General features: G+C 43.2%; 2 protein-coding genes across 2 annotated transcripts in view; both read left to right on the top strand.

Annotated features, from left to right (window-relative positions):
- glceb (glucuronic acid epimerase b) overlaps nt 1–7,692 on the top strand; it is a 37,908-nt gene extending 30,216 nt beyond the window's left edge. Inside the window, exons 5-6 of the mRNA XM_079294991.1 lie at nt 3,551–3,843; nt 4,369–7,692. Coding sequence (XP_079151117.1) covers nt 3,551–3,843; nt 4,369–5,100 — 1,025 coding nt within the window. The 3' untranslated portion in view covers nt 5,101–7,692. The remainder of the gene's footprint in view (nt 1–3,550; nt 3,844–4,368) is intronic.
- Nucleotides 7,693–15,010: 7,318 nt separating this feature from the next.
- paqr5b (progestin and adipoQ receptor family member Vb) lies at nt 15,011–23,362 on the top strand (the record flags this gene model as incomplete). Its single annotated transcript, XM_079292687.1, has 8 exons — nt 15,011–15,064; nt 16,082–16,209; nt 19,333–19,538; nt 20,303–20,429; nt 20,913–20,957; nt 21,541–21,637; nt 22,080–22,224; nt 22,746–23,362. 8 exons carry the CDS (start codon nt 15,011–15,013, stop codon nt 23,024–23,026), a joined length of 1,083 nt encoding a protein of 360 aa, XP_079148813.1. The 3' UTR covers nt 23,027–23,362.

Genomic DNA, 23,362 nt, shown 5'->3' on the forward strand with positions numbered 1-23,362 from the left:
AGCCAGCAGACACGACATCACACATCTCATTCTATGCCGATCACCGAGTCAGACTTTGTCACACTGATGGAAAACAGAAAACGCATTCATACGCCATTATTCCCGCAACAGACTTTTATCCAGAGCGTGAGCATCGGCGGTTGAAATGACTGTTTGTCAGCTGGAGCCAATTAACCTGAATTTGTTAGTCAAAGGACGGAGTAAATCTCCGGGCTTTCGTCTGCTTGGTGTGCTCTTTGCAGGCGATTGGTGCCATATGGGCTTTAATAGAGGGTAGTTAACGACTGCCTTCTCTTTAGTGAAGCAATCCAGTTGATCGTTTCAGGCAGGTGGTCGAGTACTTAAGATATTAACTTTTAAAAAACAGTCAAGTATTTCATTTCACTGTTCAAATCTGTTCATCGTCTCCTGGAACACCAGGGTGATGCAGTTTTAATCAAACGCAGTAAAGAGTGCTTTGGTTTTGGACTATTTTCAGCTGCAGATTAATGCACGGTTTGTCGTCTTTGAGAGTATCTACAGCAGCGGGACAGTGTATATTACATTGACTGGAAAACAAACTGCATGTTCATTGTCACCCACTGCAACATTGATGTGTTTTTCAATGTTTATTGACAACAATGGAGGTCTATGGCACAGAGGAGTATGCATTATATCACTAGACTGTTCCTTTTAAACATAACATATATTAATCGGATTCATATTTTAAGCAAACCCACCTAATAGCTCTGTGTCTGGTCTCATCAGGATTCCATATTTTCTTTAAATTGCTCAGCCCAACGGTAACGGGAAGACAGATTTATTTAATTGTCACAGCTGTAAAATGACCGCGTCCGTGAGGTAGTTGACAGTTATTTTTGAATATGTGAGAAGTGAGGATCTCCTGCTGAGTGCTGACGGAGCGATCTTAATTCTCCTTTCATCTCCTGCTGATATTTTCATGTCCGTCTGTCTCTCTCTCCCTCTGTCTGTCCCTCTCGCTCTCTCTGTCTGTGTGTCTCTCTCGCTGTGTCCTCTGTTGAGCTGCTGCCTCCACTGTAGTTCCCCCCCCCACCTCCTTATTCCTCCGCTTTCACCCTCTCCTCATGAGCAATTTCCTTTCATTTCACCGCTCCACACTTTCTCTCTCCGCTCACCTTGCCTTACAGCTTCGACTCGCCATCATCGGCTCTCTCTTTCCTCAACATCGTCATGTTTTCATCATCGTCCCTCAGCCCTCCCTCGGCAGCCTTCCGTCTCCATTAATCTTCCCCTCGTCTCTCCCCACATTTCAGTCAGTTTTCCACCTCTCTTTACTCATTTCCACCCACTTATCGGCCCGCTTCAGCTTCCTAAACATTGCAATCACGTTACACTCTCTGCGTTTCTCATGCATCATTCTGCTCCGTCATCCAAACTTTTCCTGTGTTCTTCCTCTGCTGTCACTTTCTCTTCCCGTCTCTGCCTCCCTCCTCCTCCTCCTCCTCCTCCTCCTCCTACCCTTCGCCCTATTTGGGTCTCTTTTTTTTCCTTCCTTACTGTATCTAGGACACTGGTGTTGAACAGCCTCTCAAATCCTCTGACAAGTGGATCAATCGTCTGTCCCCTGATAATAACCTACCGTCTACCATCTGCACATTCCCGCACGAACACTGTCCGCCGCTGAGCACCCTTATTTCCTGAATCCCCTCGCGGTCGTTTGGAAGTTTCACAAACCTGCCAGAATTAGCGAGGTGATCTGTGTTCGGAGATGCGGCGTAGTGACAGCTGCCACCGGCTGCGGCGCCTTTAAAATGTGTCTGGAAGTCTCACAGCAATGAATCGAATACACTTTATAGTTAAGATTTCAGTCCATGTTGGTGTGAGAACTTTAAAAACGCTGTTCACTCACAATCTCCATGCAACCTGACGGAGCTCGAGCAGTTTGGCGAAGAAGAATGGCAAACTTCTGTCCAGATGTGCAAAGCTGATGGAGACCAACTTGTGTACGCAAACCTCAATCTTATGCAAACATGTTTTGAGTTTTAGATTTGTTGTTCATCTCACTTTTAAAGTATTTTCTTGTTCATCAGTCTCAAAACGCCATGTTAAACCTACTTTAATACAGTGTTGACAGTTATTAAAATCATTATCTTCACTACTTTCCACCATTTTATGGACAAAACGTTGAATTGTGGCCATAAAACAGGAATACTTTTTTTAGGCACTGTGTGTCCTGATGTAGTCACCGGAGGATGTGGATGAACAATCAATGTGCATCGACTGTTGTCCCCTCGCTTGGATCCTTTGTATCCGCATGCACAACACTCGACGTGTTCGTCGTGCTCACTCCTTGTTGCGTTTACGCTGACATATTTGTAGCTGCATGTCATCTCTGTCTCCCGCCTCACTGCTAAACAGCCAGAGAGCGACGCGGAGCAGGGGAGGTGGAACCTCGTCTATATTCCCTCTGCCCATCCTTTATTGATGCCAGAGTAATGACGGGGCCAGAGTACAAATCCACTTACTCTCTGCATTGCCTTAAGTAATGGATTTATGAGTGCATTAAAGGGCCGTAGTCATCCAGAGGCCCCTGCCAGGCTGGCTCGCTCCTCCATTCTCCTCCTGATCGACTGCCTTTGTGTCTCCGGCGGCCTCGTCTGCTTCTGCTTTCTCAGCTCATGTCATATGAGATCTGATTCTCAATTGTCTTCTCGCTTTTGGCTCATTTTCACTCTCTCCGTCAGGCTGGCGTTGAGGGCACTTGAGACGACCCATCTTGCTATTATCCTTCTTTTTTTTTCTGGACTCCTACATTCTTTCTTCTCTTTATCCTGTCAGGAGCTATCTTTGAAAAGATTGGTTGCTTGTTGTTGTTGTTTTTTAGCTGTGCAGACCGAGCAGCTAGGCCAAAGGTACGGAGTTGATGTAATGTAAGAGGAGCGGTGGCTGTGTGGAAACTGGATGTCTGAGTTCCTAACTTTGAGATTTGTAGGGAAGAGTTGTGGAGATGCAAATGGGAAAAGTTGCTGCAGTGCATCAACTTCCTCATTCTCTCTCTTTTTCCAACTCCTCTCATCTTTTCCTCCCTCTATTCCCTTCCTTCCTGTCCTCTTAATTAAGCTCTGTGTGCAGTGAAACAACTGTACCGCACATCCCATGAGAAGCTTGTCTCGGTCTGTGTTCGAGGCTCTCTCTCTCACACACACACACACACACACACACACACACACACACACACACACACACAGAGAGAGCTAGCCACTTCACAAAGGTATTAATGAAACAAGGTTTTGATCAGTTATCTGATATTGATCCTTTGATAACGTGACTGCATAGTGAATCTGGGGAACGCGAGGAAAAAGACGCGCTTTCGTGGAAACACGACATCAAAGGAGACAGACGCACACTGTACAAGGCTTTCTGTCATTCTGCTAAAAATAGTCCAATGTCATCCAGTAATCGTCAGAAGTTTGTCAAATGAGGTTCGGCATGTTTTATCAGACCAAACGCCACAAAACTTCTTTTCTCCTTTTTGTTTTTTGGTTCATAATACACATCTTTTTAACACCCTCTCATGCGACCACCACAGAGTCCTCTGAGGGCGTGTCCCTGCAGCTGGGTAACTCCAAAGACTTCATCCTCAGCTTAGACGTCAAGTTCGTCTCCAACGGCAGCGTGTCTGTGATCCTCGAAACCACGGAGAAGGGCCCGCCGTTCACCATCCGCTACGTGACCAGCACGCAGCTCATCGCCTTCAAGGACCGTGAAGTCACGTACGGCGTTGGGCCACGAACCGCCTGGAGCACGCTGACCCGAGACCTGCTCACCGACCTCAGGAAGGGCGTCGGCCTGTCCAACACCAAGGCTGTGAAGGCCACAAAGGTTGGTTCAGACCGTCGGTACCTTTGATATAACAGCTGAGCTCGAAAGGCTATTCAACTGGACTAGAGCTGAAACAATAGTAGATTAAGCAATCGATTGTTGTTAATTCAGTAATTGTTGAAGTAACATTTCCTGATGCATTTCTGCTTTTCTTCATCTTATGTGGTGGTTAACTCATTATTTATGGCTTTCATACAAAACAAGTCATTTGAATACGTCCCCTTTTGTTTTAAGAAATTATGATAGACAAATTAAAATAATCTGCAGATTAATCATTCATGAAAATAATCGTTAACTGCAGCCTTGAACCGGACCCTATTTCACGAATCATAATTTACCTTAAAGCTGCATTTCAGTTGGTGGTATGAACGGAGCTAAATATTGTCGCATTAATCTTAGATTTTTGTTACATTTAGCTGATTTCATCATTAGAACTTTGACACTAAATTACATGTCAAGACGATACGTAATTGAATAAATGCGAGATCCCAGTCATAATAATTGATCGTTTGATTTCCTTCTCAGATCATGCCCAGGCGGGTGGTGCGATTAGTGCTACACGGGCGCGGCTTCGTAGACAACGTCACCATCTCCACCACTGCCCACATGGCCGCCTTCTTCGCCGCCAGCGACTGGCTGACGCGCAACCAGGACGAACGAGGCGGCTGGCCCATCATGGTCACCCGTAAACTGGGCGAAGGCTTCCGGCCCCTGGAGCCCGGCTGGTACTCGGCCATGGCTCAGGGCCAGGCCATGTCCACCCTGGTGCGAGCCTACCTCCTCACCAAGGACCAGGCGTACCTCAACGCCGCCCTCAAGGCGGTCGGACCCTACAAGGTGCCTTCAGCGCAGCACGGGGTTAAAGCCGTGTTCATGAACAAGTACGACTGGTATGAAGAGTACCCCACCACGCCCAGCTCCTTTGTCCTCAACGGCTTCATCTACTCCCTGCTGGGACTCCACGACTTGACTGAGACAGCCGGAGAGAAGCTCGGCAGGGAGGCGGGGCAGCTGTTCAGCCGCGGCATGGAGTCGCTGAAGGCCATGCTGCCGCTCTTTGACACGGGGTCTGGGAGCATCTACGACCTCCGTCACTTCATGTTGACCACGGCGCCCAACCTGGCACGCTGGGACTATCACACCACGCACATTAACCAGCTGCAGCTGCTGGCCTCCATAGACAACGCTCCCGTCTTTAAGGACGTGGTCAAGCGCTGGAAAAACTACTTAAAAGGGATTCGTGCCAAGCACAACTAAACTAACTGTAACTCGCATACAGCCGAGATGAATATACTGTCCTCTTAACGGGTGATTGAATGTGAGGCGAGTGCTCACACTGTGTGCGTGCGTTCTGGTCGAGGTTCATAATCTAAAGGACGAGTTCATTCTGCTGCAGCTCTCAACACTAAAAGTTTCTCGTGTGCTCTGTTGCAGGTTTCATATTTTCTGCAACACTGACTGTAGCTCTCCCCTCCTGTCTTTTTCCTTGAGCTAGTGTTTGTAATTATGCACAGATCTAGTTTCAGAGTGTGAGTGTGTGTGCGTTCAGGAAGAGTGTGTGTGTGTGTGGAGTAACAATATATGGTGTTGGAGACAGATAAAACTCCTTTTTACCACTTCGTCCGAGATTTGCAAAGTTTATCGAAACGAATAAACAACAAAAACTGAATATGTTATGAGGAGGAGAATGTTGCCAAATCAATTTATCGAATTAATATGAAATACTTAAACATTTTGGATTTAATTCCTCCACTGCAAAGTTATTGTCATCAGATAAGCCGCAAGACTTAGAAGTTTTAAATCAAGACGTATTTTCAAACGCACCATGTTTAAGCTGTTTGGTGAGATAAATTCATTTCGCTGTTGTCCCTTTATAGAATTTTTCTGAATCTCTTTTTCCATCAAACACACATCATTTCAGGAGGGATTATATTGATTCCTTTAATATAGATATTAAGTCACAGTTTAGGTATCTGTTAAGCTGCTCCGGGGAATAAACACCTCAAACCACCATATTTGGGTTCAGACAGTTAAAGCGGCTCTGCTACCAGCGTACCTCCTTGGTTCCTACCCATAATTCCACTGTGTGTAGCCACACCTGGTCAGAGATGGCTGCATGACTGCGTCTTTAGTTTGCGTTCCAGGTGTCGCATGGAGGACTGCAGGTAGCATGCGGCCACAACATGAGCGTTCCTGTTCTATTCCCCGAGATAATTAATAATCTGTCCTAGATTTTACAATGCAGAAGCCGCTGTGCTACTGTTACCTTTATGTGACGTTTCTAAGACATCAAGCTGTGTGCCACCATTCTTGGCTCTAACCAAACCCCACTAAAGTCCCTCAGTTGGCCACAAACACACTTAATTATTTATGTTCCTCTGCAGAACACTGCTACAAATAGTTAGCTCTGCATCACTTTGAGTTCAGGAGTCACCGGCGCTCTGTTACTCTCATTAGCACATTTTGTGGGTGAAAGCTAGAAAACAGTTTCGATTCCTCATGGCTGTGTTGTCTCGATGTGCACTCGGGTAATCCCCAGCGCGCAGACTTCTTCGGATCCCGGTACTTTAAACGAGTCTGACTACAGATTTAAATGACTAAATCTTGGCTCACTCTGACACCTTCAAATTATGATCAATGTCCCTGATAAGTGTAAATAACGGCCCGGCAGTGTCATCATTAAGCTCCACTCGCGGGACAAGCTGTGAAGTTCAAACCAACACTTGCATTTCTCTTTTAAATTGCAAACATTGACCGATCATTGTTCAACTTTGGAATCTTTTCATCCCTTTTGGTTTGAACATCAGCACCATCAGCTGCCGTTTCATGCTCCGCTTTTGACCTTTTTCGGACACTCGCCTGTAAAAGCTCTTCCTCCAGAACTCATACTTCCAGATGATAATTGCAGGAAGGTGTAGGTGGTGGTGGTATGTATGTATGTATGTATGTATGTATGTGTCATGTGCATTTGGATGGAAAGACGTGGGCAGCAGAGGGCACAACTGCGTCTCGCTAACACGTCGGTTCATAACGTTTAATTAGACAATGCCAGGAGTACTGACGGTGGAGGTCAATTCTTGACGAGCACCGAGAGGCCGTCGGTCCCGGCAGGCTCTCGGCTGCTGTGGATGGCTGAACTCTGTGGTTTTAATCTGAGAGCCGACCTGTTGACCGCTGTGCGAGGAGAAAGAAAGCTCGCCGAGACACTAACGATTCAACCGGCTAATAGGCTGGAGAGGCTGTACGCGCAGGACAGTGGCGAGTCGGGGGATGAGTCAGCACTCTAAACAAAGTGGAGCCCTCAGCACCAATGAAGCTTTCATCGATCTACCGTAAAGATCATTAATGGGGGGGAATCGGGTCGGTTTGTTCTTCCTGAAGGTGCTGATGGGGAATTTTTCTTTTGGTCATTTTCATGTAAACTTTGAGATGAAAAACATTTTTCCCCGCTTTCAAGTTGTCGTCGCGTGAGCTGATGAGAGTAAATCAAAGAAGCGTTGATTCATTCCGATGTAGCGTTGGTTGGAGAACACGTATTGCTTTTTGTTTCAAAGTCATTATTAAAGGCTGCGGGTACATCTTCCTCACCTCGCAGCGGCGTCTGGAACTCATTCTGCATTCAGAACTGAGGATTTACGACAAATTAAGGACAATAATCTGAGATCTCAAGAAAGAAGTTTTAATATTTCAGGAATAAAGTCATGACATTGAGAGGAAAATTAAAAAACCTTTTGCAGGGAAAAATAGTAACCTTGTAATCCACGACTTTATCAGAGTATAACTACTTTTGTCTTGAAATACTATGACTTTATCACTGAAATATTATTTCCTTTTCTCCCCCCCCCCCCCCCCCCCAAAAACATTTTGACTTTGTTCCCAAACTGTCCGGTTTCTTTTCTAGAGGTTTATTCTGTGGGTTGAAATAATTCTATTGATGTTCTATTTTTTAAAGTTAAAAAGATCAAATATCCCAGTGAGCAGGTATGAATGCACGTTTTGATAATTCCAGTTTTTTTTTTTTGTATGCTTGCTGATTATTTTTGTTCGTTTCTGAGTGAGCCATTTTGACAGGACAGGTAGAAATATGTAGTTTCAAACGTTCAGGAATGGAAGTTCTGTGTGTGGATGATTTATTTTGTTTATACCAAAGTCATTGACTCAAGTATATTTGGATTTGTCTATTTTTGTGCAAACCGATTTCCATACAGCATTTCACGATGTTTAGTCTCCTTGGAGATGTCACAGAGAGACGCTGCCTTTTGAGGAATGCTAGTTTTTCAAATGTAGGTTGAATTACAGCCGGGAAGACGTGGAAAACTCTCCTATCGTAAAGGGGACGTGTGCAACTAGAGATTAGCATTTAGTCGGCTACCGTTTTGAAGGGAAGCGAGCCGGTAGCTGTAAATTGTCTTTGAAAGTTTTTCTTCAGTTTTGAGTGTTTTTATTTTTGCATCATTCGTTATTTGTTTGCAGAGGAGTGAGATGTTTTACTAGATAGACTAAAAGCACAACTGCTGTTTATTGTCACGTTTTCTGTTGTTTTTCTTTCCAGGACAATGTTCAAACGCCTTCATTCAGAGAGCTGCTATGATTGTTCACTGTGCAACAGCTTCTTTTTCTGTCTTTCCAACAAAATGACCACTGTGGTCAAATGTGATTTATGCAATAAAATGTTTACTGGGGTCGTAAACGCCACAGGAGACCCAGAGCGGATGTACAGACTTTGCAATTCAAGCACAATGTGCAAATGCTACCCTTTTTTTAGTCCAAGGAAGAGAGGCGTTTCTATACAGAGTGAATCTTTGTGCTTTAAAGATGTGCTTTTTAAAGGTGTAAAAAATAAAAGCATTTTTTCTTAAACTTCTGGTCGGATATCTTCCTCTTTGATATGAGTTTTATATATCTCCAGAAACTTAATTTATTGCCAATTTAAAATAGAATAGTTTCTTGTTATTTATTCTCATGATGCTACCCAGATTTAGGTCTGTTTCTAGAGTTAGCCCAGGTGGTGTGATACCTATAAAGGCCATCGTTCAGCAGCCCTGACTGCAGCAGAGAAACAGTTTGTTCATACCGAACGCCGTCTCTGTGAAACTGCTCAGGAGAAAAAAAACAATCCTGATTAATAATTGATCCTAATTAGGCTATTCTGATCCGGAGAGAAGCGCAGGCACCTGAGAAGGACTGTATCTCCTGCCACCCGCTTGCATTTTTCATTACCTCCTGGCATTTATTCTATCCAGCCACAACTTCCCCCTCACAGCCACACGCGCCGCCTCATTCCTCTTCCTTCCTCGACGCAAATGATATTACAGTCCCTCCTGACAGCGAGTCGCTCTCCCAGTCCTGTAATTAGCCCCACATAAACCCGATAAGCCCCGTCTCTTCATGGCCTCTTCTGCTGCTATTCGGGTGCCTTTGAGATGGCCGTGGTGACATTACACTGAATCCTTGGTACTGCGGCGTCCGGAGGCCCCGGGCTTCATGGTGACCATAAATCTATCCACTTGATGGAATTAACACTCCGTTGAACCCTGCGTTATTGGATTTGTTTGGGGGAGTCTCAGAGGAGGTGGGAAATGAGGGAACAAAATGGATGTGGAGGCATCCAGTGAAAGGAAAACAGAAGAAAGACTGCTGCAATTTATGTCCCAGTAGGATGTTTCTGATCTTGTTGAGTGACTTTCTTCCAATGTAGCTTCAAGCTTTGATATTTTGATATTTTAGTTTGATAGTTTGATATTTTGGGAAATGTCCCTGTGGGGGAAAACAACAGCATGCTGGTCTACTTAAGCAAGTACGCTTTGTTTTTGCTTTCTGGCAGTAAGTTAGAGATGAAAAAATCAATACCTCTCTCATATCTGTACACCAAGCAGATAATACAACCTGCAGCTGCTTAGCATAGCTTAGCACCAACAACTGGACGCAGGGGGAAACGGCGAACTATACTCTGTCCAAAGATTTAAAAAATCCAGCTACCTGTAAATCGCACCCACTAATTAACACATTAAATCTCACTGGTCGAACCTCCCAATTAGTAAGCTCATGAGATGCTGGTGGGTTGATTTTGTTCCATTTGGAACTAGGCTAGCTGTTTCCCCCTGTTTCCAGTCTTTGTGCTAAGCTAAGCTAACTGGCTGGTGTCTGCAGCTTCACATTGAAGGGACAAATACGAAAGTGGTATCAATCTTCTCATCTAACTCTCAGCAAGAAAACTAACGAGCATATTTTTTTAAAGCGTGGAAGTACTCCTTTAAAATTCTGCCCTCATATTAGCAGCTACCTGAGCAGTCTGCTGTGAAGCTTTTCCAAATCTTTATCTGGATTAATTTGTGCCATCGAACACAGTGTTATCAAATTCAGCTCAGTCTCTCTTCCAAATGAACCCCAGAGATGGAGAAACTGTCATTACACGAAAAGAAAATAAATTCTCTGCCTCTGTTTCCAAACCTGGTAATTGCTGTATTTTGCTCATTCATGAGCAGCTGGCATCCTTTGGTTTAAATGGTAGAGAGAACAGTGCTGGAAGAGAACAATGAGGAGACGGAGCAGCAGTAGGTAGAGTAAATAATAGGAAAATAATACAGAGATGTAGTCTACAGGAGAGAGAGCGAGAGCAAGTCTTCAGCGGGGGGGATTTAGATTCAGTAAAGGGAGAAGCTGCTTTGAAAGTCTGAAATGCAACAGAGGAAAAAAAGAAGCGCCTGGAGTCCAACAACTATTAATAATGTATCAGGGGGGCGTCTGCCGCACACGCGCTCCTCATTTGGAGACACAAACGACACCTCATCAACCAAAACACCAGGGAGGCACCGATGCTCTGAGCAGCTGCAGCACGGCCGCCTGCTTCAGTGAAGTCTATCGCACATCTGTCCGTCTGGAACCACGACTCTAACTCAGCACATCATAACTCATTACGTTTTCTTTTCTTTTTTAAAAGGCACATGAGAAGAAAATGAGTGTTTAATGAGGTAACTCAAGAAAGACAATCGGTAAAAAATAAGATTGGGTGCACCTGAAGTGTTATTGTGTGCATTTATTGTTTTTTTTCCTTATTTTTTATCACATAGATGCAGTGATTGGATGCAACTATGAACATTTACACAACTACAGTACTTATGAACAAATTAGAGGTACTTCTGCTTTACTTGAGTATTTCCATATTCGCACGCATGGGACTTTCGTCCAGGTGACCACTGTTCATGTCCAGTGTGAAACTATCTACGTTCCAATATGCTGACATACTATTTAGTATGCCAGAACAAATATGTGGTATGTCCCAATACTTGTATGTCAAATACGGTATACCAAAAATATTAGGATGTCCTCCTGCAGCCACCATGAAATTCTGCCTATTCTGACCCACAATCCTCTGCGCAGCGGCCATGTGAGAGAGGGTCAAAATTCAAGGTGCCGTGTTATGACGAAGTCCCAACTGAATGCATACTGCATGCAACACTATGTACTTTTTAAGGGCAGCTGCAGTATTTACTGAAAGTATGTAAGAAAAAGTATGTAATTTGGAACGCAGCGTCAAAGTAAACTTTGACATTTTGTCACGTGTTGCCTAAACCTAACTTCCTGTGAAGAAAGATGTTTGTTCCAAAGCCGACGCTGAAGGGCAACGTAACGCGTCATAGTTTGAACCTTAGGGCACTGACTAAGCTCTGGTATTTGACGGGTTAGGAGTGAAAATGAGTTGATATTGTAATGTTACTACTTTTACTGAAATAAAATAACTAAATACTTCCACCATTTATATCATTATTGGAGTATTGCTATCGTCAGGGTTAGTGTTTCGATGCTGTAGGCGATTGAGCAACTGTAACCACTTGATATGCTGCTTTAATCTATAACAGTGCATCAGACTTTAAATTCATATCAGGTTTTATGTTTAAAATCTGAATGTGCAAAGTAATAGCTGTAAACTAAATGTAGGAGAGTAAGAATGAAGTGGAGTTACTTTCCACCACGATGTAAATTGAATCCTTACATTTGTTGTGTTTAATAAAAATATCTGTGCTGTAAGCCTTTGGACGACCTTAGAGTCATCTGAAGTCAACAAAAACAAAGTTTGCTTCGGCAGCGACTCGATGAATGCTTAATGTGCTCCACAGTTGTGCTGATGGTACACAAACATGCAGGACTTGCTACTGGAGGCTCAGTTTGGCCTCAGACTCTGACCTGAAGTGAACTTGTTACTGTTTCTCATTAACAGTCAATAAGAGCAGCGTGCGGCGCTTCAAGACCGCCCTGTCTCTGCAGTGATGCACTTTAATTCCCTGCGATGTCTCCAAAACACTTGGCTTTGTAGTTCAAGGTTACTGAACGATAAATGAGCGCATATCAATAGGATGCAAAGGCAAAATGTAATATCTCAGGACAGAGTTTAAGGATGTTGAGCTTCTGTAAAGAAAACCTTCAATTCCGGCTAAAATATATAAAAACCTTTCCTTTTCATCGTGCGTCACCACACAGCTTCTGTTTGCAAGTACTGACACCTTGTGGAGAGATGGGACAGTACACGTGTCAGCAGGTACTGGCAGCTTGTATTCAGTCTCGTTTTTATGTTTCATTCATAGAGACAGATTAAAGGAAAAGCAACTGTGTCTTATGTTTCTCACTATTCAGGGTTTTCCTTTAAAGGAACAGTGTGTAGCATCTAAGGGGATCTATTGGCAGAAATGAAGTATAATAATCGTAATAAGTATGTTTTCTTTCGTGTTTAATCACCTGAAAATCAGAACCATTGTGTTTTCATAACCTACGAATTTTTACGCCTACATAAGGAGCGGGTCATGTTTCTACAGTGGCCCAGAGCGGACAAACCACACACTGGTGCTAGATTGGACCATTTGCGTTTTCTCGTCAGCTGCCGTAGTTCTTAACCCTGAAGCAATTCAATCAATCTGGATTTCAAAAGACTATGTTGTTGAGACGCTGAAATACAAACACAAACCAACAGCGGACAACTCAATGCATTTACTCAAGTTCAGTACTTAAGTGCAATATTTAGTATTTTCATTTTCTGCTTCTTGACACTTCTACTCCGCTCCAAATATTGCACTTTTTACTCCACTGCATTTACCACATATATTCCAAAGCTTCAGTTCATTTCTTGAATATGATTTTACAAACAAATATCAATTTCACCTCAACTTAAACATAAAAAAGCATTAATACATATTTATTCTGTACATGAATGTCCGTGGTCTCTTGGTTTTTAAACTCTACCTGGAAATCGAATTTCTGTTTCCCTCTAGTGGTTCAACTTTGTCAGTAAACTGTGAAACCACTGTTGGTGATGTAACGTTCACGAAAGCTCCGAATCTTTTGAACGGCTCCTTGGTATGACCGAGGGAAGATGTGAGATATGTTTTTATAAGTCTGTGTTGTTTACGTTGATGTGGTGTTTTGATGCTTGGTGGTTCAGGTCGGCGTGTCGTGTGCTGCGCTGCCCTACTGGCACAAATCTGCACCATGCAGGATGTGTTTCGGAGCCACGGAGCACATTCCTGACCCCACTCATCAGTGCTGCTCGATGGGTGTCACAAGTGCACCCGTCTTGAGAATTCCAACCAGAGAGGGCAGTGAAACAAAAATATATGATATTAAAATCACCTTTAACCGTAACGTTATACTATAAAGCTACGAAGGTGTGCTTCCTATGTTGTTGTCACTCTGACCTGCCTCTTGACTTTGTCTAAACTGTTGCCACTGAAAGTCTTAATGACTAACGAACTGACTCCAAGCCAAACTGACTCGTCTGTTTGTTTGTTGTCTTTTCACTGTGAAGCTGAGGTGTTGCTCTGCAGCTCTGCTCCTCTGAGACAGGAAGCTGAATGAGATCCCAAGGTGCTCTGCACTACGTGTGTGTTTCACCTCACTGGTCTGTTGTGATTGCAGGTACAACACTTTTTCTTTTCTTTTTTTTCAAATGAAGAGCTTTGGCGTAGTTTAAAAGGAAAATCATGATGAAATGTGTATGTGTGGTAAGCATACCGGGTACTTGAATAATTTGGACTTGTAGCTCAGGATTAGGCATTTCAGAACAATGTGGGTTTTTCATCAAGCCGTTGAGATGAAGCATTAACTTATTTAATGTGTTCAAACTTAAGCGAGCATGACTTTCTGTGACATGTTTGAGCTCAAAACAAAAGAGCTTTTGTATGCAGTGATGTCACCAAAGTAAAAAAAAACATATCACACCAAAAAAACAATTGTTATTGACTTTTCCTTCTCTATAATGTGAGCAAACTGTCAAACAAACCACAACATCTCCAGCCTTTTGACTTCTGCGTTGGCGGAGAGACCTGTTTTGCTTTCATTGTCTCAGAGTTTAAACAAGATAACAGGCCCGGGGAGCGCTGGCTGGGCTCGGCCTTCTCTGGGTGTGACCGCTGTGGGCAGATGGTGACATGTCAGCAAAACCAGGAGAGGAGCAAGAGAGTGGCTGAAAAGGAACTCTGTTGACTTTCCTGCCAGACCTATTCACACCCTTCATTCATGAGGTTAGACCTTATCTGGACCGGCTGAAACTCAGACAGCGCTTGTTAGGTTCAGCGCTGAGCTGAGCTGTCTGTCTGCAGCTTCTTTTGCTGAGAGTTTCTGGCAGGGGAAATGTTTCGAAAATATTAGCCTCAGTTGCCATTCCAGTAATATCAATAGCAACTGAAGGGAGATTTCAATTTTGACTGAAACCTGGTGTACTGGTTTGACTGTCATCTCTTTGGGAGATACTTGTGCAATTTCAAAAAGAAGAGATCTGTTTTGGAAACGACAGACTCGTTCTGTGAATGTGAAGACGTTGTGATCTGGAAAGACTTGTCGTCCATTTAGATAATAATCCCGTGGCCAAATAGCAGTTGTGTTGCTTGCACGTGTGTGCGTGTGTGTGTGTACATGCCTTTATGTGTGAGAGCATACACCTGTGTGCACATACCCTCTCCCTCCAGAGACAGCAGCAGCAGCAGAAGGAGGAGGAGGAGCACAGGTACACTGGATATTCTCGCTGGGTTTGAAGAGGGTGGAGATGAAGCGGAGAAACCCGGAGAGCAGCATGGCAACCTAAACCTTATGAATGAGGCACACCCCAGCGGGCAGCTTCAGTTCAGCGCCTCCCTGACAGCAGCAGCAGCAGCAGCAGCAGCAGCGCCTTGCAGCAGTCATGCTCGGCCTCATCAAATTACCACAAGTCTTCACCATCAATCAAGTGCCCAAAGTAAGTTCATCGTCACTGTATCTTAACTGGACATTTCATACGCTCAGACTGAGCTGGACTCAATTAGGAGGTAGAGTGTTGAGGAGGGAAATTTCATTTCATTTTCATCGCCACACCTGTATTTTGGGTTTCTACTAGAACATGTTTACATGCTTTCATGTTCAAAGAACTCTTTATTTTTCTCATACAGTCTGTGTGAATGTACCTGTATTCAGCCTCTGTCTGAAACGCTCTGTTTTACCTCTTTTCAACAGAATTGCATTACCAGGCAACAGCTTTGGGCCATGTTTACTTCCTGTCAGCTGATGTCATTCACATACACTGCAACAGGAAACAGACTGGGATACGTTCAGACAGTTTACCTTTAAAAACTCTGAAATGGTCGACATGTTGTGTAGCTGTGGCGTCACAATCAAATGAAATCCTGACGGTTCATTTAAAGACACAGTTTCTGAATACTGGCAGTGTATTTCAACGCAGTATTTATATAGCACTTAAACCTGAATAATAATGATACTCATCATTGAAAATCATCACTAAATAAACATGCAAATCTCACTTTTTATAATATGGGACCTTTAAAACTTCAAGTCAAAAGAGTTGAAGGTAGTGTATTCATTTTGCCCACAGAGTCACACTTTGACTTACACCTTTAATGTTTCACTTCATGAAATAAACTGATTACTCCTGTGAGTTTGAGAGGGCTGCTGCAAAAATATTGGCGCTTTGTACAAAAACTGCCAATATAATGTGAAGAATCCTCCTAAATCAGTGTTTGATAACCATTTTGGCGTGAAACCCCAAAGATTAAATCAAAAACATAATCTTTGTCAACAAAAAACCTCGACTTTTCTTTCTAATAACTGTAAACATGCAACACTTGGTCCACTGAGATTTGCTAGTCTTGAGTATTTTGCTTCGTTGAGCGACTTCTTCTGCCTCCAGAGCAGGAAGAATAATAGGTTTCACAAATTTGTCAAACCGGCTGAGGACTTACTAAGACTTTCCTCTCTCAAGGTTTTCCACGAGGACAGCATCATCTCCGGCTACCGACACCCGCACAGCTCAGCCACCGACTGCATCCTGAGCCTCTTCCAGCTGACCAATGAGACGCTCAACATCTGGACCCACTTTTTGCCCACTTGGTAAACACTCTAAATGTGTCCCGAATGCATCGCAATTTTAAGAGCCATAAACGTGTGTTTGCTAGCTGGCGTGTCTTGTAGACCAGCAACATGTGACACACCTGAGGGAATTTTCAGTTGTTTTTGTTTTGCAGACCAGTGGCGGAGTTAGTGAGTTAGTAACCAAACAGGTTTGGTTTGAAGACATACATCCCAGCAATCATGTATTGAGCTCCTGCAGTGCCTCCCTGTTCGTGGCCTTGTACTGCATGTGCAGCAGGCATCCAGTCCAACAGGACTCTCACAGTACGGCTGCATTCATACAGTGTATTTATCCGTCATTCAGCTCATACATTTACTCAACCTTTTCATCATACATTGTGAAAACATCGATTAATACTCTGTGGTACAACTGATGAAAGTCCACCTCGTCAAAAAAGTTTGACAACTCCGGAAAGCCTCGTTTTTATTGCGTTGAGAGAACAATTGGATTTGTCTGTATCGTTGTGTGTAGGGCCGCCCCCTCTCAACTAACTGGCCATTTTGGTCTTCACATCTTTCGTCGATTAGTCATTTTTTAATTATTTTTTTCATGCTGAACGACTTCTTCCCAATACATTCATGAGCATATTTCTGGTAAACAGAAGATTTAAAGTGATGCTTTGCTTGGTTCAGCCATTTACAGATTTGTCGATGAAATCAACTGATTGATTTGTCGACAAAATCTTCGTCGGCTACGAATGTTGAGGACAGTCCGACTATACATGTGTCTCAGATGAGTCGCGGGGGTCTTCTCTCTGATTAAGAGATAAAAAAATCCACTTCTTGTCATCTTTGTAACACATTGAATCCTCCCATTGCAAACCCCGATCCACTGATCCATGTTTGAATGTGGCGGTTAGAAGAATCAGAAGCTGTAGGGCTTCGATTAGTCGCTATAGCTAAGCTCTCGGAGCGACTTCAATTTTGTTTGTCGACCTTAAAACTTTCAAGAGGTCCAGACAAAAGAGTAACCAAGTGATGTAATTAGTAATTTAAGGTTTGATGAAACAAACAGGAGAACTTCTTAACTCAAGACGACTTTGCAGCGTATTGCCTAATTTCTTTGAGTTTTCTCATATTTTTTACAGTGTATTGAGAGACTTAGGATGCAACACCTGTAGGAGCAAACAGAGAGGCTGAACAACTGAAGAGGAAGAATGCCAAAGACAGACAAGTTAAAGAATGATTTCCGTATCTGCCGGCTAACATTGATCTGGAGCTTTAAGCAACATTTTTAACTTCTTCCCCAAGTTAAGCGTCTCCTCTCTGTTTGACAAACACAGCATGACCGCATGAAGGTTCAATCCAAGACTTCACTGATGGAATTATTCTTCATTTTGTAGATGTGTTTTTATGTGAGTAGATCTCGTGATTTAAAGATACTACAGACGTTGCTGCCCCCAGGAGCCACGATGTACTTCCTGCCTGCTGAGATGCCAGTTGCTTTGACTGCATAGTCCAGGGAGAAAGTGTGTATGTGTGTGTGTGTGTGTGTGTGTGTGTGTGTGTGTGTGTTTGTGTGTGTGCAGGTGGCTGTGTGTCTGCGGGTGGCTGAGCGTTGAGCATATTCTAAGGCCAGATGGGTGTTTGTGTCTTGGGGCTCGGCACAGGCAAGCCGCTAATGAGCAGATCTGTGCTCGAGGCTTATGAGTTGACTCAATTAGTTAACTGCTCAGTGACGGGGAAAAGCACAAATAATGATGATTTGTTAATGAGAGGCGAGGAAACGGACACACGAGGCAAAAACTATGATAAGACTGAGCTGTGCGTGTGTGGAACTGTTACGTCAGTGAGAGTTACCAACAAATGCAGGGTTTGATTGAGTGACGCTTTGTTCTGACTACGTTGACAGGTACTGACAGGTACAGGGATGACAAGCCAAGTGTGTGTCTCTGAAATGCTGTGAACATATCAGATGTCTGTCTCGGTTGTCGTTATATGTGTGTGTGTGTGTGTGTGTGTGTGTGTGTGTGTGTGTGTGTGTGTGTGTGTGTGTGTGTGTGTGTGTGTGTGTGTGTGTGTGTGTGTGTATCAGATAAATATGTAATAAGATGTAAAGAGTACTATCCATGACAATATTGTCATTCTGTAGAGAAGGTAATTGGCCATCAAACAGGAAGTTCGTACATCTCTGTTGTTTTGTTCATTATTAAGCCTCTCATGGTTCGATGGTTCAGGGTTTACTTTCACTAAATGGAGCTGCTTGAATGCTCCAGTTTGTTTTGGTTGGTTAAAAAAAACTTTCTTCCTCAGATTTAGATGAACACTCTCGTGTCCGTGCATGAGATATGGAGCCAGAGCCGGGAGGCAGTTAGCTTAGCTTAGCATAAAGACGAGAAGCATGTGTTGGCTTGATCCTCAAACAAATATACTGAACATTGAAATGACAAGTTGTGGTTTTATGCAAAGCGACGTGCTGAAATTATGATCATACACCGAATGTTAAGCCACTCCTATATTTTCTGTTATATGTACAAATATTCCTGCAATACTACGACTGATACCACTACAGTGGGACAGATAACGGCCTAAATTAAAGATAGGAACTGATCAGCTGTGTGCTTTTTTTATCTCTGGCTGCTAGAACTCAGTACTGAGGCAATGGTTTCACTGATTAAATACCTTCTATTGTAACATTGACGACTTCCATTTCTTAATGCGTTCATGATGCTATCAGACGTATAAAGTAACCACACCAACAGTGTTTTGCTTCTCTATCTGCCCCTGGTAAGGACGTCAGCATTTCTTCCCCTCGTTGAAGTTGAGCAGAGGCTACGTACATCCACTTAGCTCCATGAATCCACAGTTGGGTGACAAACTCAAAGAAACAAACCATCATAAATCATAAAGCTCCAGAATCTCTCATAGGTGTGACTGTGAAGGACATATCCTTCACATAGGTGATATACTCTTGAAAGCATCCAGTGACCCCCCTTTTTATATTCCTTTAATATGTCAGTCCTCTGTATATGTTGACACTCATTTGCTCCCTTTTTTTGTATTGTGCATGGTGCCAATTGCTTGACGTGTGATATGACGATCAGGCTCCAAAACTGCTGCATCCAATAGAATCAAGTTAACGTGACGTGTTCCTCCTGGCAGGTACTTCCTATGGGAAGCAGTGACGGTGGTGTTGGTGCAGACAGCATGGGAGGACTCCTTCAGCTGGCCTCTGGTGCTCTTCCTGCTCACCTGCTGCATTTATCCGCTGGCGTCGAGCCTTGCTCACACCTTCAGCAGCATGTCGGCGCGGGCACGCCACATCTGCTTCTTCTTCGACTACGCCGCCCTCAGTTTATATAGTCTGGGTAAGTGCATGTGCTTCTCTGTCAATAGGTCCAAGAGTTGTGCACTGAGCACTTACTTTACTATAACTTAACCTCTTAAAAACCCACCTGACCGCAAGGATTGAGGGTGCAGGGTTAAATGATAACCAACAATGTTTTTGACTGAAAGGTTTTATTTTCATTAAAATGAAGTATGTGCCAACTGCTTTTACTCACTTCTGTGACACCGGGAAACATACAGAAGCAGTTTGATGAATATAAAACATTTGACCATAGTTTAAAACATTGGTCATCTAACCTTAAAACCTAAACCCTAACCCGTTGCCAGGCGGAATACCCCTCTGCCCACCGGCTTGTTAAGAGGTTAACAAGTTAGCGTCAGTAACGGAAACCATGTGCATGTAAAAGAAATGCATGGAGTGTCTTAAAATGTTGTGTTTAGTGAAACTGTGTGTGTCTTTTTAAATTTGAGAGAAATCTGACGATAAAGGGAAATCAAATTGAATCAGATCAAATCAAATATGCCGTCTTTGTCTGTGTAAACAAAGTTCTGACTCTCAAACAATTAAAAGATAAAAAGACAGCAACAGAGATACTCAAACAGACTGCAGGTGATTATTACCAGTAGAATCAATCCGTACTTTTTTTGTGAGGCTTTGATGTTTGGATTCAAGTATTGATGGAAGTTAGTGATGGTGTTGCGTTGAATGTCTTTGTGTTAAAAACAAGTGTTATTTTTTGTTCAAAATGTATAATTGTGCACTGTTTAATGTGTCCTGCTGCAGGCTCAGCAATGGTCTATTCAGCTTATGTTTTCCCGGACAAGTGGGTGAACAGCTTCTTCCACCGGTGCTACGTCCCCATCGCTGTGGTTAACACTGTCATCTGCACCGTCATAGCCTGCTACTCCAGGTATGGTGACAACACGGAGAACAATAAATATCAGCGTTCTCTTTTAGAAAGAAGATTCATGTTAGCGTGCTGGCAAGCATCCACTTTTAAGTCACAGAGCTTAGCATTCGTTTCCTAAAATATAAATCCCCAGAAAGGTGTTTTACTTTGCAACAGTTAAGGTAAAATGATCTTTGTTCGTTAAATGTGAACACTTATAATACATGAGAGGCGCAAACGGTGCCTGTTAGCATAATAACAGGCTAATACAATACTGGTAAGGCCGAATAATGCAGTGGTTTTCATCAAATGTGAACTAAAATGAGAAATATTAAGTTTGTAGGACCTTTGTCACTGAGGAGAACACTTCAGTACACATTCTGTATAAAATCAGCACTGTACCGCCGAACAATTATCACAATGTTATCTCTTCATGTACTGGATTGATGTTGGCTCGGTCCAGCTAATGTATTGTTCTTTTCCTCATCTCTCCCCACTGCTAAGGCTTGGCCTACCATTTGTCCACTATAATCATGACGTCGTAAAGAGGTAAAAAAACAACGCATTTTTAAAAAATCTGCTCCTATTGCTTCACCATTCTATCATAAATTGTGTTTGTCGTGCCTCAAATGTTGGCAGCAACAGATAAATGTAAAATCATCGTGTTAAAATGTGTGATTATTGACATGTCTTCAGACCGACTTCATCCCACGGACATGTTTGACTTTTAAGAATTGAGCAACTCGCTGTCTAACACAATGGGTGTTACCTAAGCGTGACGATGGGGACCAGTCCTAAGGAGTGATTTAGTCTAATTTCAGCTGGGCTGGTTAGAGGAGCTGACAAAAAGAGTGGCAAAACGTGTTCTGTAACAACCTGACTCACTGACTTTAACTCCAAGAACAAAAGCTTCATGGCCATAACAACTCTTTAGATAAAAGAGTTCTCTAAAGTATACCATTGATGTGCAGCGCAGAAAACATGGCATGTTAATTAATTTGTATTTATTAAATCATTCATGTATTTCAAGTTATTTGAAACACCTTTTTTAAGTGCATGGACCTTTTTTAACAGATGTATCTGCTTATCCTGACATTTCCAGCGACTGAACACTTTGTGTCTTTTATTTCAGATTCTCCGAGTACCAGACTCCAAGGTTCAGCAAATATCTCCGTGTGGTTGCCTTCGCCTACCCCTACATGTTTGACCACATTCCTCTGTTCTACAGGGTAGGACCACATCGGTGCACTTCACACATGTGTCTTCACTGAGTGTCACAGATAACATTCGATATATCAGATATCATTTTTTAATCATTTTTTACTTGAATGACTTTTCTGCTTTTTTCACATACATGGCTTTATGCTACTGTAATATCCATGACAAAGGTTATATTTGATGTGATATGATTTAAAGTAATAACAAGCAGTCGTTAAGCTTTTTTTTAATGCACATAGTAAATGTATGTGAGATATGATATATGCTGTGAATCTGGTCAGTGAAAGAGGAACAGTTGACACGTTCCCCCTTGAGACTAGAACTACAGTTTTATGCTCCACTAAGAGATACTTAATAAATGCGTTTACGCCTCATTAAAACAATTTGAAGGTGATACAAGTGGTAGAAATGGAGATAGCGTTTGAATCTGTTCTGTGTGTGTTGTGCCTACAGGTGTTTCTGTGTGTAGGAGACGGCTGCACAGACAATGATACCAACATGCTCCACTACAACCACATCGCCTTGGCTCAACTCACAGGCTTTCTGTTTGCCACACATTTACCTGAGCGCCTGGCGCCTGGCAGCTTCGACTACATAGGTGAGACTGGTCTGAGGAGTGGCTGGTGTTGTTGTCATTAGCATCTTACACATTGGTTTGTTTGCTCAGTGTGCCAACCACAGCAGAGAAGTATCACATGAGTCTGTCTTGGCGTCTTTGAGTAAATATGATTTAGCTTCACTGTTTTGATTCATTCTCACCGGTCTCATCAGCGTTGTTTCCCGTCACAGCTGGCGGCTGTTTTAAGCAAGAACAACTCGAAACTGTACACCACCTTACACCGTCTTGTATAGCTTTTGAATGCAGAGTTTTTAACAGCTCCCTGTCAAATGTCACATTTCTTAGACCTCTACACCACTGGAGTCACATTAACACATGAAATGCTTTCTCATTTGTGTTAATCATTGTGAAACAATGCTAATCTATGACCACCTCCACGTTCTCTGTTGAAATCAGTTGGCAGTGTGTTGAAATCAGTTGGGAGTTGTCTCCAACTGCATGTGACTTATTTTTCGCTGTGCCGCCTGAACTCAAACGCGACTCGACTGCTCCCCCTGCAGGTCACAGCCATCAACTCTTCCACGTGTGCGGCATCCTCGGCACCCACTTCCAGATGAAGGCCGTTCAACAGGACATGGTGGCACGGCGCCCCTGGCTCATTGAGCACTCCATGCCCATCACCTTCGCCAACTCCGTGGGTGCAGCGGTGCTCTGTGTGGTGGTGAATTTGACTGCCATCTTCCTCTACAGTCTACCTCTCCTCTCTGCTCCAGCCTGTCAAGAAACGAAACATGACAAAGGTGCAAAGGCAGCCTCAGCCAGGGCCTGCCTCTGCTCCTAAACCTCCGGCTTATTCAATTTCAGCTGGTCACAAGATGTACAGACAGTGGGAAAAGAGTGCATTATGGGTGTTGTAAAACATTGTAAGGAACATATTTGAGCTATGAGGAGCTAATGTAGTGTAACTTGCAGTCTACACTCAACGTGAGGTGGTATTCGGCCTTAAGACGTCACTCTGATGACTGCTGCTACATGTGTGGGTAAACTGAAAATAAGGGCGTACGTTGCACAAACATACACTGGAAATTGTACAAAATGTCTGTTACTATTATATGTAATGAATCTAAATGTTTCTCAGGAAACTTTTTTCTACAAAAAACTACAAAAGTAGCACGTT

The sequence above is a fragment of the Melanostigma gelatinosum genome (genome assembly GCF_949748355.1).
Source record: "Melanostigma gelatinosum genome assembly, chromosome: 2".
In the NCBI taxonomy this organism is placed as follows: domain Eukaryota; kingdom Metazoa; phylum Chordata; class Actinopteri; order Perciformes; family Zoarcidae; genus Melanostigma; species Melanostigma gelatinosum.